Source organism: Rana temporaria, chromosome 11, assembly GCF_905171775.1.
Source record: "Rana temporaria chromosome 11, aRanTem1.1, whole genome shotgun sequence".
In the NCBI taxonomy this organism is placed as follows: domain Eukaryota; kingdom Metazoa; phylum Chordata; class Amphibia; order Anura; family Ranidae; genus Rana; species Rana temporaria.
Window position 1 is genome coordinate 27,092,411 of NC_053499.1, and position 17,646 is coordinate 27,110,056.

General features: G+C 43.6%; 1 protein-coding gene across 2 annotated transcripts in view; it reads right to left on the reverse strand.

Annotated features, from left to right (window-relative positions):
• Positions 1-282: 282 nt before the first annotated feature.
• AGBL2 (AGBL carboxypeptidase 2) overlaps positions 283-17,646 on the reverse strand; it is a 63,893-nt gene continuing 46,529 nt past the window's right edge. The window contains exons 15-22 of one of the 2 annotated variants that reach the window (XM_040328273.1): positions 16,610-16,696; positions 16,271-16,337; positions 14,845-14,931; positions 10,215-10,442; positions 9,270-9,324; positions 6,108-6,244; positions 3,284-3,425; positions 283-462 (exon numbers count right to left, since the gene is read on the reverse strand). In XM_040328273.1, coding sequence (XP_040184207.1) covers positions 3,298-3,425; positions 6,108-6,244; positions 9,270-9,324; positions 10,215-10,442; positions 14,845-14,931; positions 16,271-16,337; positions 16,610-16,696 — 789 coding nt within the window. In that variant the 3' untranslated portion in view covers positions 283-462; positions 3,284-3,297. Of the gene's footprint in view, positions 463-3,283; positions 3,426-6,107; positions 6,245-9,269; positions 9,325-10,214; positions 10,443-14,844; positions 14,932-16,270; positions 16,341-16,609; positions 16,697-17,646 lie in introns of both variants that reach the window. The other variant, XM_040328271.1, reaches the window with a different exon arrangement.

The window sequence follows — 17,646 nt, forward strand, 5'->3', positions numbered from 1 at the left end:
TTTAGCTTGCACAGGATTGGATGATAAAAATCAGCAGAGCTTCTCCAGATTTACAGTGAGTGCAGGTTGGCTCTTGTAGTGCAAAGTGGATTTGACTTTCGTGTCGTTTTAACTCCAACTATTCTGTGCACCCTAGGAGCCCCCCTCACCCCCAAGTACAGATTTATAGTAATCTTAAACTGTATTCAGTTTGAAAATTTTGCACACAAACACCACCAGATATCAATCCAATACAGATACCTTGTGGCCAAAAAAAGAAATAATAATTGACATGTGACACAATCACTTTAACTCCAATAGTATTGATCAGCCGCATAATTAGATACATAGTAACAGCATGGCATGTATCACTGTGCCTTCTCCAATAATGATGAAGTCATTCATTTTGGGAACTAGCGCCCAGAAGTCCTCCAAGGATTTGTAAGCTTCTCTCTCTTGGACTTGGCATCACACTGTAGGTTGCTAAAAACAAAATAAAATGATCCTAGTAATATTTCACATTTTTTATTATTAAAACAAATATCATTTTAAAGGAAAATGCTTCCTTTATTAACCTCCCTGGCGGTATGATTCTTTCAGAAAAAACATGCTGAAAGCGGTACTATTATTTGCAAGGAAATTTGGCGTTTTATATTGTAGGTCTGTAATTTTTAGAAATAACTCACTTAAATCTGACCAAACAAGATTCTAATAGGCATCCCGGGTATGACATTTTTTTAAAAACAAAATTATAAATTATAATATAATAAATAATTATAACAAATAATAATATAATTATAATAAAAATTATTCAATAATGTAATCAAATTCACTGAAATTTGCTCAGTTGCAGAATTGTTGCTTTCATTATTATTTTTTTTTTTTATGACGAATTTCCCCACAAATCGCTATCGCACAATTCTGCAAGTGATTATAATTTATTATCGCTGTTTTTTTAGCTGATCTAAAACTATTTTTGACATAAAGGGACACTTCTGGTTGCTATGGACAATCTACAGTTTGCAGGGAGAAAAAAAGGTTTTTATTATATAAAATGACATGCATGACACAGGACAGACCACTAGGGACAGGGGGGGTGTGTTTTTTTTTACATACAGTACTGTAATCTATAAGATTACAGTATACTGTATGTAAGGTGTTTGTTTACGTTTTTGAATTTGGCGCCGTTCTCCGTCCCCGTGCGTCGTAGGGAACGGAGATCGGCGTCACACGGAGGCACTATGTGAATCGAGCGAGGTCCCGCTCACTCACACAGCGCGGTGGCATCGCTGGATCCAGGGACAAGGTAAGTAAAAAGTGCCTGTGGATTCAGCGAGGCGAGCCGAGACTGACTCGGGGTTACCGATCGTAGCAGGAAAATCTAACCCCGAGTCAGTCTCGGGAACACCGCCAGGGAGGTTAAAGTAAACGGTCCCTTTGCCCATGAAAGACAAAGTAAAGTGTTATTTCTCCAATCATCCTCCAGGATGGCACACCTGAGAGATGATAGGCTCCTCATACCAGAAAAATAATAATCAAGAAACGGCTTTAACCTCTTGACCACCGCCCCATGTCAAAAAGACGTCCTCTTTTTAAAGATGGATACCTCGGTTGTGGCAGCAGCTGCTGCCGTTACCGAGATATCCATCTCTTTAATGGGCGGTGGTGTACACGATAACGGCGATCTCCGTGGCGGATTTGGATCGCCGTTATCGGTGGCGGGAGAGGGGGCCGCTCTCCCGCGCCCTCCGCCGCTTACCGGAGCCGTCGGTAACTCAAAAAATGCAACCTGTAGAATTTTTTAAACGTCGCCTATCGAGATTTTTTAAGGGTAAAAGTTTGACGTCATGCCACGAGCGGGTGCAATTTTTAAGCGTGACATGTTGGGTATCATTTTACTCGGCGTAACATTATCTTTCACAATATTAAAAAAAAAATTGGGCAAAATTTATTGTCTTATTTTTTTAATTCAAAAAAGTGATTTTTTTCCAAAAAAAGTGCGCTTGTAAGACCGCTGCACAAATACGGTGTGATAAAAAGTATTGCAATGACTGACATTTTATTCTATAGGGTGTTAGAAAAAAATATATATAATGTTTGGGGGTTTTAAGTAATTTTCTAGCAAAAAAAAATGTTTTAGTCTTGTAAACACCGATAGGATAAACCTCCCCTCGTCCCTCAGTTGTATGAAACTGGTCCATGAGGGGAATAAATCAACATTCTAACTTATAACAGTGTCATGAGCTCTTCTCCCACCTAGGCGGGAAGTAGGCCTGCCATCCTGGAACATTCTCAGTAACACCATTAGCTGTGAGGTTTCCTCCAATCCTCTTCCAGGACCGCACATCTGAGAGGCAACACAGGCCTACCTTGGGGTGGGACCATCTCATGTAGAACATTTCTGCTGAATCCTGTTGTGACAGCACCTCAACTCTGTAAAGCCTTGTGAAAGAACCTTCACTGGACCAGCTGGCTGCACTGCTAATCTGTGCCCAGGACACCTCCAGGGCCTATTATCTCTCAGGTGTGCCGTCCTGGAAGAGTCCCAAAAACAGCATTACCAGAAAGGTTTTAACTCTCCCCTCCACAGCAATACACACTCCCCTTTCCTTTGCTCCCTTAGCCACTCTGTTCAGTCTCTGATACTCCCAGAATTGCAAAGTATGGGTGAGCATGAGACCATACTAGTGCCTCATTATTGGTTCACTGCTGTCACATGGGGGTAGGGAAGGAGGCCACAGCCCAGTCTAAGTTCCAGCAAGCTGTTTTTGAAGCTTACATAGGGCCAAAAAACGCAAGGCCTTTCCCACTACCAAAATCTGGTGCAGCTGTGCATGGTAGCCGATCCGCTTCTAACTTCAGCTTGTTCAATTAAAGGGGTTGTAAAGGTAAATGTTTTTTCACCTTAATGCATCCTATGCATTAAGGTAAAAAAAACATCCGATGGGCACAGTGAAGCTGCAAATGATGTTTTTTTTTCTCAGTATTTTTCAGTTTGTTTGCGTCCCCCCCCCCAAATTTTTGAGCACCAGCCGCCACTGGGTCCCACCCTATCCATAACTGATTAAAGAAAATTGTCTTTCCATACACTTTAAAGCAGCCCTTGTTATTAAATGAAAAATTGGATATGACCCCTATTATTCAAATGCAGCACACCACAACTCATGCGCTTTGTGATCTGCTGCCCACTACTGCTATGGTACTTTGGGGCGGCATTCAACATTATTGTCACATTGTGGTAGATTATATGTTTTTGCAACCCATCAATAGGATTTGTAAATAAGAAAGGTCTGGAACTACTCACTTTTTTTTTATTCTTCACCGACCTTCGGATGCGTCCTCTGCAGTGGCCGCAATGAGGGAATCCGACCTCCTGACCTTTGGTAATAACTTCATAGTGTCTGATTTGTGCGTCTTTGGTTTTGGCAAGATGTTATCTAACAAATCTACAAACAAAAAAAGATCAAATCTGTTTTGCTCATAGTGACCAATCCATTATGCTTTATTAAATTTGCTCCCCCTAGTAGAAAAGTGGCTGTCAATGGGGTTGATTTACTAAAACTGGAGAGCGCAAAATCTGGTGCAGCTTCTAACTTCAGCTTGTTAAATTAAGCTTTGACAAAAAAAAAAAAATGGAAGTTGATTGGTTTCTCCAGTTTTAGTAAATCAACCCCAGTTGGGTAACACTGAAGCCAGGGATTGTGTGGTTTTTAACAAAGGCCTAATAATAGGATTTTTATAACAGCTTACCTGTAACATCCTTTTCTTGGAAGTACATCATGGGACACTGAGGTCCCTCCCCCTTTTTGGGATATGTACACTGTATATATATTGCTTTGCTACAAAGGTACTTCCTGTATTGGAGGGGTTATATAGAGAGGGACTTCCTGTTTTGATTATGCCAGTGTCCAATCACCTGAAGGTGGCGTATAACCCACATAGTAAAGACTATGGTGCTCTGTGTCCCATGATGTATGATAAAGAAAACCGGGACATCTTTATCAAAGCATCAGGAACAAGTGATATTATGTACTCTGAACTCTCTTCCCCCACACTCATACTAATCAATATTACCTCCAATCCTAACTCCACTAGTTAGGTCTCCACTAATGTCAGCATATCATTACAGTGACTGCTAAAGCCATCACTAACATTTCTAAGCCCTACAACTGTATCTAATGAAATTAGAATATCATCAAAAAGTTAATTTATTTCAGCAATTCTATTCAAAAAGTGAAACTTGTATATTTTGTCCTATTAAAATAATGGCGGACACATCGACAAGTGAATGTAAAAGAGATACCCCCCCCCCCCCCCAATCCCCATGCTTAAAGTGGTTGTTAAGTCACTTCTTTAACCACTTGCCGCCCGCCAATGACAGATTGACGGCGGCAAAGTGGTTGTAGAATCCTGACCGGATGTCATATGACGTACTCAGGATTCTGAGCCGCTGCGCGCCCCCGGGGGGCGCGCATCGCGGTGATCGTTGTTGCAGGGTGTCAGTCTGACACCCCGCAACACCGATCTCGGTAAAGAGTCTCTCACGGAGACTCTTTACCATGTGATCAGCCGTGTCCAATCACGGCTGATCACGATGTAAACAGGAAGAGCCGTCGATGGCTCTTCCTCACTCGCGTCTGACAGACGCGAGTAGAGGAGAGCCGATCGGCGGCTCTCCTGACAGGGGGGGGTTTGCGCTGATTGTTTATCAGCGCAGCCCCCCCTCGGATCGCCACATGGACCACCAGGGATGCCCACCAGGGAAGGGCAAAACAAAAAAAGTCCAAAAAAAAAAAAAAGGCTGAAAAAAAAAAAAATGGGAAAAAAAAAAGATGCCAATCAGTGCCCACAAATGGGCACTGACTGGCAACAAGTAAATCAGTGCCACCCCACAGTGTCCATCAGTGCCACCCCACAGTGCCCATCTGTGCCGCCCATGAGTGCCCATCTGTGCCGCCCATGAGTGCCCAGTGTCGCCCATGAGTGCCCATCAGTGCCGCCCATCAGTGCCGCCTATGTGTGCCCATGAGTGCCGCCTATGTGTGCCCATCAGTGCCGCATACCAGCGCCCCCAATCAGTGCCACCTCATCTGTGCCCGTCAGTACTACCTTGTCGATGTCCATCAGTGCCATCTCATCTGTGCCCATCAGTGCCACCATATCAGTGCCCGTAATTGAAAGAGAAAACTTACTTATTTACAAATAAAATTACAGAAAAAAATAAAAACGTAATCTTTTTCAAAATTTTCGGTCTTTTTTTAGTTGTTGCGCAAAAAAAAAAAAATCGCAGAGGTGATCAAATACCACCAAAAGAAAGCTCTATTTGTGGGTAAAAAAGGACGCCAATTTTGTTTGGGTACAGTGTAGCATGACCGCGCAATTGCCATTCAAAGTGCGACAGTGCTGAAAGCTGAAAATTGGCTTGGGCGGGAAGGTGTATACGTGCCCTGTATGGAAGTGGTTAAAATGCTCCCTTCCCCTCTGTAATATAACAATAACTTCCCTTGTGCCTGTGTTATATAATGAATATGCTCATCTGTACCAATAACAGAGCGTCTTCCTGCGCTCAGGTGTCTCCTCTCCTCTCTCCTTTGCCTGGCTGACAATTCCAGTGGGCAGGGAGGAGAGAGAGAGTGCTGAGGAGTCACATGATCGCAGGGAGCCACAGTGTTATCGGTACAGATAAGCATTTTTATAATAATATATAGCACAGACACAAGGGAGACTTATTGTTATAATACCGAGGGGATGGGAGCATTTTATTTTAAATATGAAAGCAGCAGGAGCAGAGGGGGATGGGTGCTGACACGAGCAGACAGGCAGGGAGGGAGGGGGGAAGAGAGCAAAGAGGAGGACAGGAGAGGGCTGTGGATGACAGAGGCACATAAACTGACCATGGTGTCAGGGTTCAGCAGCCATGAATACATCGTGGTAAGTTTACAGGGGAGAGGGTATAACCAGGTTGGATTAGCCAGGTTTTTTAAGTGTTACATTGGGCCAAATTACACAGCACAAGCACTGTGCTGTATAATATTCTTTAAGCAAACAGGATCTGTTTTTTTGTTTTTGGATTAACAAATGCTTAACAGAAGTTATTTATAAAAAAAAAAAAAAGCCCCCCCACTCACCTGAAGTCACGAGAGTGATGACTGAATCCGGGTGGAATCTGTTGGTCATGCGGGTCTTTGGGCTGAGACCGAGCTGTAGATCAATGGTTGAACTAGACGCTTCAGAGCTTTTCAGTTTATCTACAGTTGTTGCATAGCTAAAACAGGATTATACAAGGGCCAGATAAAGATCAACTTAAACAAGTAAAATTTATCACATGACAGCAATTGCTATATAATCACATTGAATCTGTCCCCCCCCCCCTCAATGCATCCATTCTAATCTAAAGAAGCCCACACAATTTTTCACTGGTCAATCCCTTCCCTTGCAGCTCCAGGTTCAGCGTGATCTCAAAAAGCAGGTATGCCACCTGCCTCAACATACAGCACTGTGCAAAAGTTTTAGATAGGAGTGAAAAAATGCTGTAAATTAAGAATGCTTTCAGAAAAAGAAGTGTCAATAGTTTATTTTTATCAACTGCACCCAGGCCCGTCGCTACAGGACGGGCAAAACAAACAATTGCTTGGGGCCCCGAGCTAGCATGGGGCCCCCAACTTCCCTATCCCAGGCTGTAGCGTGGCCGAGCTCCTTTTCCTTCCTCTTGGAGTCCTGTCAGTCCGGCCGTGTACCGCGCGTGGTTCAGGAGATTCAGTTTCCGGTTCCCGGCCAGACTGACAGGAAGTGCATACTGGGTGCTCACTTCCTTTCAGTCCGGCCGGGAACACAGGAAACTGAATCTCCTGTACCGCGCGGTACCCGGCCCAGCCCGGCACTATCTGATAGGGTACTGGGGACCCATAATGATAGAACACCGGACTAAGAGGAGGAAGAGGAGCTCAGCCACGCTACAGCGGCAGCCTACAGGGAAGAAGGGGAGGTGAGAATAGAAAAAAATAGGGACTGGGGGGGGGGGGGGAGTAAGAACATGGGTGTAAAAAATTTGTGTAGTGCTAACTCAGGTTTTGTGTGCGTGATTGGGGCCCCCATTTTGCTTGGGGCCCCGAATTCCTTCAAACGGCCCTGACTGCACCCCAGTTCCTACGTTTTCGTGCGTAGTTGAGTCACTTAGCCTTGTTTCCACGTCCTATACATGAAAACACAGGAACTGGGGTACAGAAAAATGGCAGCAGGTGCTCTGGACTGACAAGTCATAATGTAAAATGTTTGGATGTAGCAGGAAACAGTTTGTTGGTGAAGGGCTGGAGAGCGGTACAATAATGAATGTCTGAAGGAAACAATGAAGCATGGTGGAGGTTCCTTGCAAGTTTAGGGCTCCATCTCTGGAAATGGAGTTGGAGATTTGGTCAGGATCAATGGAGTCCTTATTGCTGAGAAATACAGGCAGATACACCATACCATCAGAGAGGCGAGTGATTGGTCTTAAATTTTTTCTGCAGCAGGACAATGACCCCAAACATGCAGCCAATGTCATTAAGAACTATGTTCTGTGTAAAGAAGAACAAGGAGTCCTGGATGTGACGTTTTGTCCCAGAGTCCCGATCTCAACATCAAGTCCTCCTGGGTATGGAGCAGCATGCGACTTGCTCCTTGTGATAACTCTGGGCAAATTATCAAGCATCAGTGCTGCCAAAGAGGAAGAGTCCATATGCCTGTGCATGGCCGGATCTAGGGGGGGCGCTGGGGTGGGCTGCATCACCTAGATTTCAGTTGTGCCCTCCCCTCCCAAGCCGCCCCCCATGGACATTGAGTCTGGTCCACTGAGCTCCTCTCCCGATTCCCACACTCAGGGCCGGGACAGGGGGTGGAGGCACCCTAGTGCAGTAAGAATCAGAGGGCCCTGCTCGTTAGGCTGCTTTCACATTGAGGCGTGCAGCCGCGGTGACGGTATAGCCGCGCTATTTGTAGCGCGGCTATACCGTCATATTTAGCGCGATATTCGGGCGCTAGCGGTGAGGTTTTAACCCCCGCTATCGGCCGAAAAAGGGTTAATACCACCAGTGTTGCGGGCGGTATTACCATGGTATTACCGCGCTTTCCCATTGATTTCAATGGGAAGGCGCGGTATAGAAGCGGCGAACACACCGCTCCTATACCGCGGTAAAGATGCGGCTAGCAGGACTTTTGGAGCGCTCCTGCTAGTGCACCGCTTCAGTGTGAAAGCCTTCGGGCTTTCACATTGAAGACTACAGGGCAGGTTTTTTCATGCGGTATAGCAGCGCTATTTTTAGCGCTGTACCACATGAAAAACGCCTCAATGTGAAAGGGGCCTTAGAGCTTACAATCTACTTCTCACTTGTCTCATTTACTTATTATTAACCTAGGATCTAGGGGAGCTTTACAGGGACACATTAATTAATCTGGAGACCAACACAGCTACTTGCAAACATCTCAAGGTGCTGGAACTTTAGGTCAGGTTCCTATCCATAAACTTATTTTACGTCCTTGCTTTTAGTTTATTAAACATACATTTTTAACCTCTACACTATTAAAGTGTTTGTTAAGCTTATTTATTAAAAACTGCCAGCCGCTCTATTAGAGGCTGGCATACCACACTATGTAAATCCTTTCTAAAATGAACGTCCTAAAAGGCTATTAAGACCTGTCTTCAGGCCGGTCACGCGACTCGCGGACGCTTTTCAGCTCTGATACTTGGCTACTGCAGGAGGGGCCGTGATCTCCCGCTGACTTCAGCCAGGAGATCTCGCAGCCGCTCGGCTCCTTTTTCTGAAGCCCTGTCTCAGAGCTGTAAAGCAGCCGCGAGTCACGTGACCGGCCTGAAGACAGCTCTAAATAGGTATTTAGAATGTTCGTTTTTAGAAAGGATTTACATAGTGTGGTATGCCAGCCTCTAATAGAAGGGGCTGACAGTGACCATTGTAGTTTTTTTTTTTAACAATAGGGACGGGAGGCGGGGCGGAGACAGAGAGGGAGCTGACAGGCAAAAAGGAGAGGGGGCAGTGAGGAGATCAGAGCAGGGCATGCGTATAACGGAGGGACGCACTTTGACCATAAGTAGCCCTAGGTATCCTGGTCAGTATAGAGAGGGGCATACAGGAAATAAGTGGCAGGTTCTGGGAGTTTTTTTACAGGTTTAGAGGGGGGCAGATTACACAGCACAAGCATTGTGCTGTTTAATCTGCTTTAAAGGACCAGGGTGTGTAGTTTTTTGGGGGGTTAACAAACACTTTAACTTTTATGCATGCTTTATCTTTGTAGTTTACCTGTATGATTTTGTTCCCACAGAAGGTACCAGACTTCTCGATATAACCGGCCTGTCTGAGAAACAGAGAAAATGAAAAAGAGAATACATCAGACATAGACAATATATCTCTCTAGCTATCTTGAAAACATGTTCCCCAGCCAGCAAGGATTAAGGGGACAAATACTTATTCAATTAAAATGACTGTAATCCTAAAAATAAAACACGTTATACTTACCTGCTCTGTGCAGTGGTTTTGCACAAAGCAGCCCAGATCCTCCTCTTCTTGGGTCCCCTGCCAGTGATCCTGGCTCCTCCACCCTCCACCAAGATCCCCATAGCAAGCCACTTGCTATGGAGGCACTCATGTGGGCTCAATGCCAAGCCACACGGTGTGTGTGTCCATTGACACATGCAGTGCGGCCCGTACCCACCCCCCTGCTCTCTGCTCAATGATTGACAGCAATGTCCTGCTGCCGATTTGTCCAGGGAGGACAGAGAGAGGCACTGCTCTCAGGCACAGAACTAGGGCTCAGCCCTAATTTTACGAAGCGTATCTCGACGGAAACAACGTAAAGTTAGAGCGACGGGTAACGCGGACGTTCGGGGATCGCCGTAACTAGTCATTTGCATATTTTACGCCAACCGCAATGGCCTCGCCACCTAGCGGCCGGCATAGAATTTGCATCCTAAGATCCGACAGTGTAAGTCAATTACACCTGTCGGATCTTAGGGCTATCTATGCGTAACTGATTCTATGAATCAGCCGCATAGTTAGGACGGGCGGATCACAGAGATACGCCGGCGTATCAGGAGATACGCCGTCATATCTCTTTTGTGACTCTGGCCCAATAAAGCCAGATCAATAAAAGATGACTTCTGACTGGTTGCTAGGGGTTTCTGCACTTCCCATTGCTCTCTGCTGTCCTGCTTGTGCACAGGATACAGATGTTAGAATTGTACGAACCTCTTTTGAGCACGTGATCAGTCACCTGGCTTTTGTCATTGTTGAAATCAAGCATGGCATGGAAAGGTGGTGGATGCTGTTTGATCGGCGATGAATCCTTAGGTAACGGAGGTAAGGTGGTTCTCTGAATAACTGTTACTATGAGAGGAAGCCGATTGCCATTAACCGTTTCCCGTGTCTTTATTGTGCTATGGCGAGGACACACATGATCAATCATGGAGAAATCACCTGGTGGATAAGAATTCAGATAGGACTGTAAATTCCAGTAGGTTTCCTTGCTATTCCCCACATGTATTACAATATACTGGTTGGGCTAATATACATTTAACCAAATACAGTAAAACCTTGGTTTGAGAGTAACTTGGTTTGAGAGCGTTTTTGAGATCCCCTTGTGGAGGCTTCCATTTGTGGATGGACATTTTATGGTTACACAACCAATCAGATTGCTATAATCTTTTTATATGGACTATAAACTGAAGGACCTATGAATAAATGGTTGTGGAACGAATCATTTGAGTTTCCATTATTTCTTATGGGAAAATTTGCTTTGATATACAAGTGCTTTGGATTACAATATGCTTCTGGAACAAATTATGCTTGCCATCCAAAGTTTTACTGTAATCATTAACAAATCCTAAACAAAAAATAAAAAGTTTCCTTTTTACAATAGAGTGTGAAACCACAGAAATGTATAAATATTCAGGAAAGTCCTTATGAAGAAGGGCGAGTCCACTCTGGATATATATATATATATATATATATATATATATATATATACACACATATACATACACACACACACACACACAGTGGGGATTTTTGTGGTGAGGACGTAGAAGAGGTTTTCTTCTGATGACTCTTCCATGAAGACCATATTTGTACAAGTATCTCTTTATAGTGGAATAGTGTACCACAACTCCAGTGTCTGCCAGATCTTTCTGGAGGGATCGTGCAGTCAAACGTGGGGTTTGAATTGCTTTTCTCTAAATCCTGCGAGCTGTTCTGTCTGATATTTTTCTTGGTCTTCCAGATCTTGCTTTAACTTCCACTGTTCCTGATGACAGCCATTTCTTAATTACATTCCGAACAGAGGATATTGACATCTGAAAACGCTTTGCTATCTTCTTATAGCCTTCTCACGCCCTTTATCCCGAAAGAGGACATTGCAGTCGTGGTGGGAACAATCATCAATTCCAGACTCGACTACGCAAATGGCCTCTATCTAGGACTCCCCAAATATCAAATCACTCGTCTGCAAGTCGTTCAAAATACGGCCGCTCGACTAGTGACTGGGAAAAAACCATGGGAATCAATCTCACCTTCACTGAGATCCCTTCATTGGTTGCCAGTAGATCGAAGATTTGCAGTCCAGGGACCTCGCCTGTGGAATGCACTACCAACCACCATCCGACTGGAGTCGGACCACTTGGCCTTCAGGAGAAAGATTAAAACCCATCTCTTCTGAGGTCAAGGGGTTCCTTACCCATGAAATGGATACAGCGCCCAGAGGCGATTCAGTTTGCATGTGTTGCGCTTTACAAGTCTCTCTCTCTCTCTCTCTCTCTCTCTCTCTCTCTCTCTCCAGCTTTATGAGCGTCAACTATTTTCAGTTTAAGTTTTCTAGACTGCTTGCTGATTGTTGGGGCAAGGTCAGATGAGTCTGGGCATTTAAAACCTTTGAGATTGACATCACCTGGTCTTCCCAGACGATGATTGAGAACAATCCATGACACTGGCAGGTCTCAGCTTTGCAAAGGGGGCAGTGCATGCTATAAATTCTGCATGGTGCCTAAACCTTTGCAGACGCCATTTTTTTGTTTTCTGTAATTTTGAAAGTGTAAATGATGGAAATAAAATCTAACTTTTTTTGACATATTATAAGAATGTCTAATCTGTAATTTGATGCCTTTTGGAGATTTTTCCATCTTTCCTTGGCTTCGTTATGCACATTAATACAAATTTTTACCTGGGGTGCCCAAACTTTCGATCCACACTGTATATATATATATATATATATATATATATATATATATACACACACACACACACACACATACACACACACACACACACACACACATATATTAGCTCAAATCCACCAACACCTACACGTCCAAAAGATCCATGTGATCGCCTCTACCACCAGGGATATATATACGCTTACCAGCTAATTTTGACCCTCTAATAAAGTAAAAAAAATAAAAAATTGTATTCAATATATCCTGATTGTATCGCCTTCCACCTCCAGTCTCAGAGATCGTCCCACCAGATAAAAAAGGGATCCAGCAAAACGCTACTATAGTTCTCACTCACACTGCTGTACACTCTCAACAGAAACATACATACTCCATATAGCACAAGTCTTTCTTAAAATCAACTTTCAGAAGATAATATTGCACTTACATAGATATGTATACAATTGTGCATTGAATAAAACAATCCAGCTGGCACACAAGGCTCCAATCGACGCGTTCCGTCATAATGTCTTTTTCGGGGGCATTGGGCAGAGCCTCATGTTGACGTCATCGCTCAACCGGAAGTGACAGGGTTTTAGCCTTATATGCAGGCCGGATTGTTTTATTCATTGTGCAATCGTATACATCTCTATGCAAGTACAATATTATATTATTAGAGTTGATTTTAAGAAACATTTACACACTGAGATGGGAACGAGGGACACCTATTAGCAAAGGTATGTAAGCATAGGACACACACTCCCTGCCACGCCCTGTTAAAGGAGAAGTTTACAAAAAAAATAAAAATTGTTAAACCCACATGTGTTTTATTTTTAACACTATTATGTCTTTATATTGGGGGCATACATGTAAATTTACAAATGCAGTTTTTTTTATTAATTGGATGAAAGGTTTAGCACTGTAAAACACATGTTTGAAACACCAAAATGAGGGACAAATGAAAAGGAAAGAGGGACTTTGTGTCAGGGCTGAACTTTGGGTTTCGACCTCTGTAATGCCGACCTTTGTAATGGGATCAGATTAATGTGGTCATCTTTAATGGGACAAAGTAGTAGTGTCAGGGCTGGGCTCAGCCTTTCCTTCTCAGAGCTGGCCGCTCAGTTGTCGGCTAATTGCCAGCTCCTATCTCTCCACAGTGACTCACCTGTTGATGATCCTGCTCGTCAGTCCTGCCTACTGAAGCCCTAGTTCACATTGATGCTACTTTGAAATCGTGCTACTTCACTTGAAGTAGCACGATTTAAAAGTAGCAGGGTCAGCGCAATTTCAGGTTCTACTTGATAGACATCTGTGTGGCTTCATACACAGATGTCTATTGAAGTCGCACCTGAAATTGGCAAAAGTAGTGCAGGAACTACTTTTGGAAATCAGAGAATGTGTCGCAACGATTGGAACAGTGGCATTGCCGCCAATAGGCTGAGACTTGTCATGCGATTTGATCTCTTAAATCACATGACAAATTGCTCCAATGTGAACCTAGGCTGAGCCTTCCAGCTAATTTGCTCTCTGCCTTCGCCTTGGTCAACATCACAGAGACTTTCTCCTGCATTCCTGTTGAAGACTTTGCTCGGCTGACATCCCTTCTGGCTCCTGATCCTGCTTTCTGTTCTACTACGTATGTCTCTGGCTCTCTGACATTTGGCTTGGCTGACTATCCGATCTGGTTATTGAACTCTGGCTATGTTTTGACTACGCTTACTCTTTTTTTTATTATTATTATTATTATTATTATTATTATTATTATTATTATTAAAAACAAGTGTGATTTAACTGTACTTCTGTCTCATGCTGATTCATGGTTTCTGACACTTTGGGCCAGATTCACAGCTGAGATACGACGGAGTAGAATCAGTTACGCATAGATATCCCTAAGATCCGATAGGTGTAATTGTTTTACACTGTCGGATCTTAGGATGCAGTACCGCGGCCGCCGCTGGGGGGAGTTTGCGTCGTAAACCAGCGTCGGGTATGCAAATTAGGAGTTACGGCGATCCACGATGGATTTTCGCGTTCGCTATGTCGCCGCTAGTCTAGTTTCCCGTCGCAAAGTTAGTCGTTATTTTACCTGCCCTAACTTTACACAGCAATCGTATTGCTGTATAAAGTATGGCCGTCGTTCCCGCGTCGAAATTAAAAAATGAACGTCGTTTGCGTAAGCCGTCAGGGAATACGGAATTACGCTACGCGCGTCGCCGTTCGGAAAAATGACGTCACGGCGCGCAAAGCACGACGGGAATTGCGACACTGAGCATGCGCAGTAGGTCCGGCGCAGGAGCACGCCTAATTTAAATGGCACACGGCCATTTGAATTGGCCCGCCTTGCGCCGGAGTAGGTTTTCATCGCAAGTGCTTGGTGAATCAGGCACTTGAGATGAAAACTTGCGGCGGTGCAACGTAGCTACGATACGTTACGCCGCCGCTCACCTACGTGAATCTGGCCCATAGTTCTTAATTAGTCACATTTGAGAGCTGAGCGATTGTTAAAAGGACTTTTTTAGTATTTTTTTCTTTAGGATTTGTTAATGATTGGTTGGTTAAATGTATATAAGTGCAACATGTATATTCTTACAGTGATTTTACTATGATAAATAAATTAAGGGTGGTTTTCTTCCTATTCCCCACAGGTGCCTCATACACATGGGAACGGGACTTACCAACAAAGGAAGTTGGAAGTTTGTTGATGAGCTGGGTTTTCATAGAAATAGACTCAGGCTTCCGGGAATAAGACATGATGGGTTTTTCTATCAATGAGAAAAAAAACAGTTTTGTAGAATTCAGGAAGAAATTTGACTTATGCCGCGTACCCACGACCGTTTTTCATGACAAGAAAAATTAAATTTTTTTAATTGGTCATTAAAAACGATCGTGTGTGGGCTCCAGAGCATTTTTCGCGATGTAATAAATGGGCATTAAAAATTTAGAACATGCTCTATTTTTTTTCGACGTTTTTCACGTCGTGAAAAATGGTCGTGTGTACGCTTTAACGACGGGCAAAAAACGCGCATGCTCAGAAACAAGTTATGAGAAGGTAAATTTGCATAATCAAGCCTAAAGGGTGGTGCCATGCAATTGGAACTTCCCCTTTATAGTGCTGTCGTACTTGTTGTACGTCACCGCGCTTTGCTCGAGCATTTTTATCACGATTATGTGTATGCAAGGCCAGGTTGACAAGAATCACGTCGAGAAAAACTTTGGGCTAGATTCAGAGAGAATTTACGCCGTCGTATCTACTGATACGCCGCGTAAATTCAAATCTGCGCCGGCGTATCTTCTTTCTGTATTCAGAAAGCAAGATACACCGAAATTTGCCTAAGATCCGACTGGCGTAAGTCTCTTACGCCGTCGTATCTTAGTTGCATATTTACGCTGGCCGCTAGGTGGCACTTCCGTCGCTTTCAGCGTAGAATATGCAAATGCGCTGGATACGCCGATTCAGAAACGTACGTGCGCCCGGCGGAATTTTTTACGTCGTTTGCGTAAGGCTTTTTCCGGCGTAACGTTGCTCCTGCTATATGAGGAGCAACCAATGTTAAGTATGGACGTCGGGCCAGCGTCGAATTTTGCGTCGTTTACGTCGTTTGCGAATAGGGCTTTGCGTAAATTACGTTCACGTCTAAAGCATTGACGATTTGCGGTGGAATTTCGAGCATGCGCACTGGGATTCTTTCACGAACGGCTTTGCGTAAATTACGTTCACGTCTAAAGCATTGACGATTGGCGGCGGAATTTCGAGCATGCGCACTGGGATTCTTTCACGAACGGCGCATGCGCCGTTCGTTAGAGACGTCATTTACGTGGGGTCATGTGTTATATATAAAAAACACGCCCACCTCTTGCAAATTTGAATTTGGCGCGCTTACGCCGGCTGATTTACGCTACGCCGACGCAACTTACGGAGCAAGTGCTTTGTGAATACTGCACTTGCCCTTCTAAGTTGCGGCGGCGTAGCGTAAATAACACACGCTACGCCCGCACAAACTTACGGCGGGCTACTTGAATCTAGCCCTTTGTTTTTTCCATGACATTAAAAACGGTCGTGTGTACGCAGCATAACTGTGCATAAGTAATCTCTTTTTATACCTGCAGGTGGTGCCGCGGCTGTCTGTACCATATCAGTCTGTGACAAGGAGCTTTCATGGGACTTCATCTGCTATAGACAAATAATGATTTATTTACCACTTTCATCAGTAAAATTAGTTTAGGAATTAAACTCCAAACTCTGCTAAAAAATGTTGTTGTTCTGGATAGAGAGGGGGTAGATTTAAAATTGCTAAAAATGTTACTGCTGTCTGTGACCCCATTGGATAGATGTTTCACTTTCTACTTATGTGGTCACCAGGAACTGACAGAATGTTATCCCCGACAGAAAGACAGCTGAAATATAAAAAAAGAAGAAGACATGAACAGGTGCCAACTCACCCCTCGCTTTCTTTTTTCTGTATCCCCTTTACTAGAGCTCTTAGAGACTGTGGATTTGGCTGTTTGGTTAGTAGATTGAGTAACATCCTAAGAGAATCAAGAAAAAAATATATAGAAAGTCTCAAATATTTAGTGTTTTACTAAATTCTGTGTTTTAGTGATTGATTTAAAGTACGATATAATATTAATATATTAAAAATTTCAGACAAAAAAAAATGGATATTTTTAAGTCTGCAGTTTTATGGAGTTTTTTATGTTCCTTTTTTTAACCACTTAAAGTGGATGTAAAGCCACTCTCATCCTTTCTAAACTACTGCCATGGTGCTGATCTATAAGGATATAGATGCCTCCTGCATGTATCCTTACCTGTCAAATGTCTCCCCTCTGTCTGTTATAAGAACTGAAAAACTGCAGATTCTGTGGGTGGGTCTGTTGTCTGGAGCTCTGTGGGTGGAGTCGTGATGTCAGTAGACTCCTCGCCCTCCTCTACACTCCCCTTGTCAATATGCACTAAACACAACACTAAATTCTGCTATGATGACTAACATCCAGTCAAAATCCAGAAAAGTAACCACATGATTTCAGAAAAGGAGTAGGGGTGGGAATTAAAAATTAATGCCCGGTCCCAGGCTAGTGCATGAGATATGTAAATAACCTGTCACTCACAGCAAGGGGGGCGGAACGGACTAAGGTTTTTCTCTATAAGTCCGTTTTATTTCACTGAACAATAAAAGAGGATTGCTCAGAGGAATAGGAAATCTTATACTGTACATTGTGACATAAAAAAAAATATTTGGGTTTACATCCACTTTAACCACTTAATCGCCGCCCCATAGCCGAATTACAGCTACAAGGTGGTTCTTTAACTCTGGGAGGACGTCCATGGACGTCCTCCCAGAGAACACAATTTTTTATTTTATTAGAATAATAAACAAGTAATACTCATCTGCTCTGTATTGCACAGAGCGGACCTGAACCTCCTCTTCTGGGTCCCCCACCAGCGCTCTTGGCTCCTCCTCTTTTGTGTCTGTCCCTAT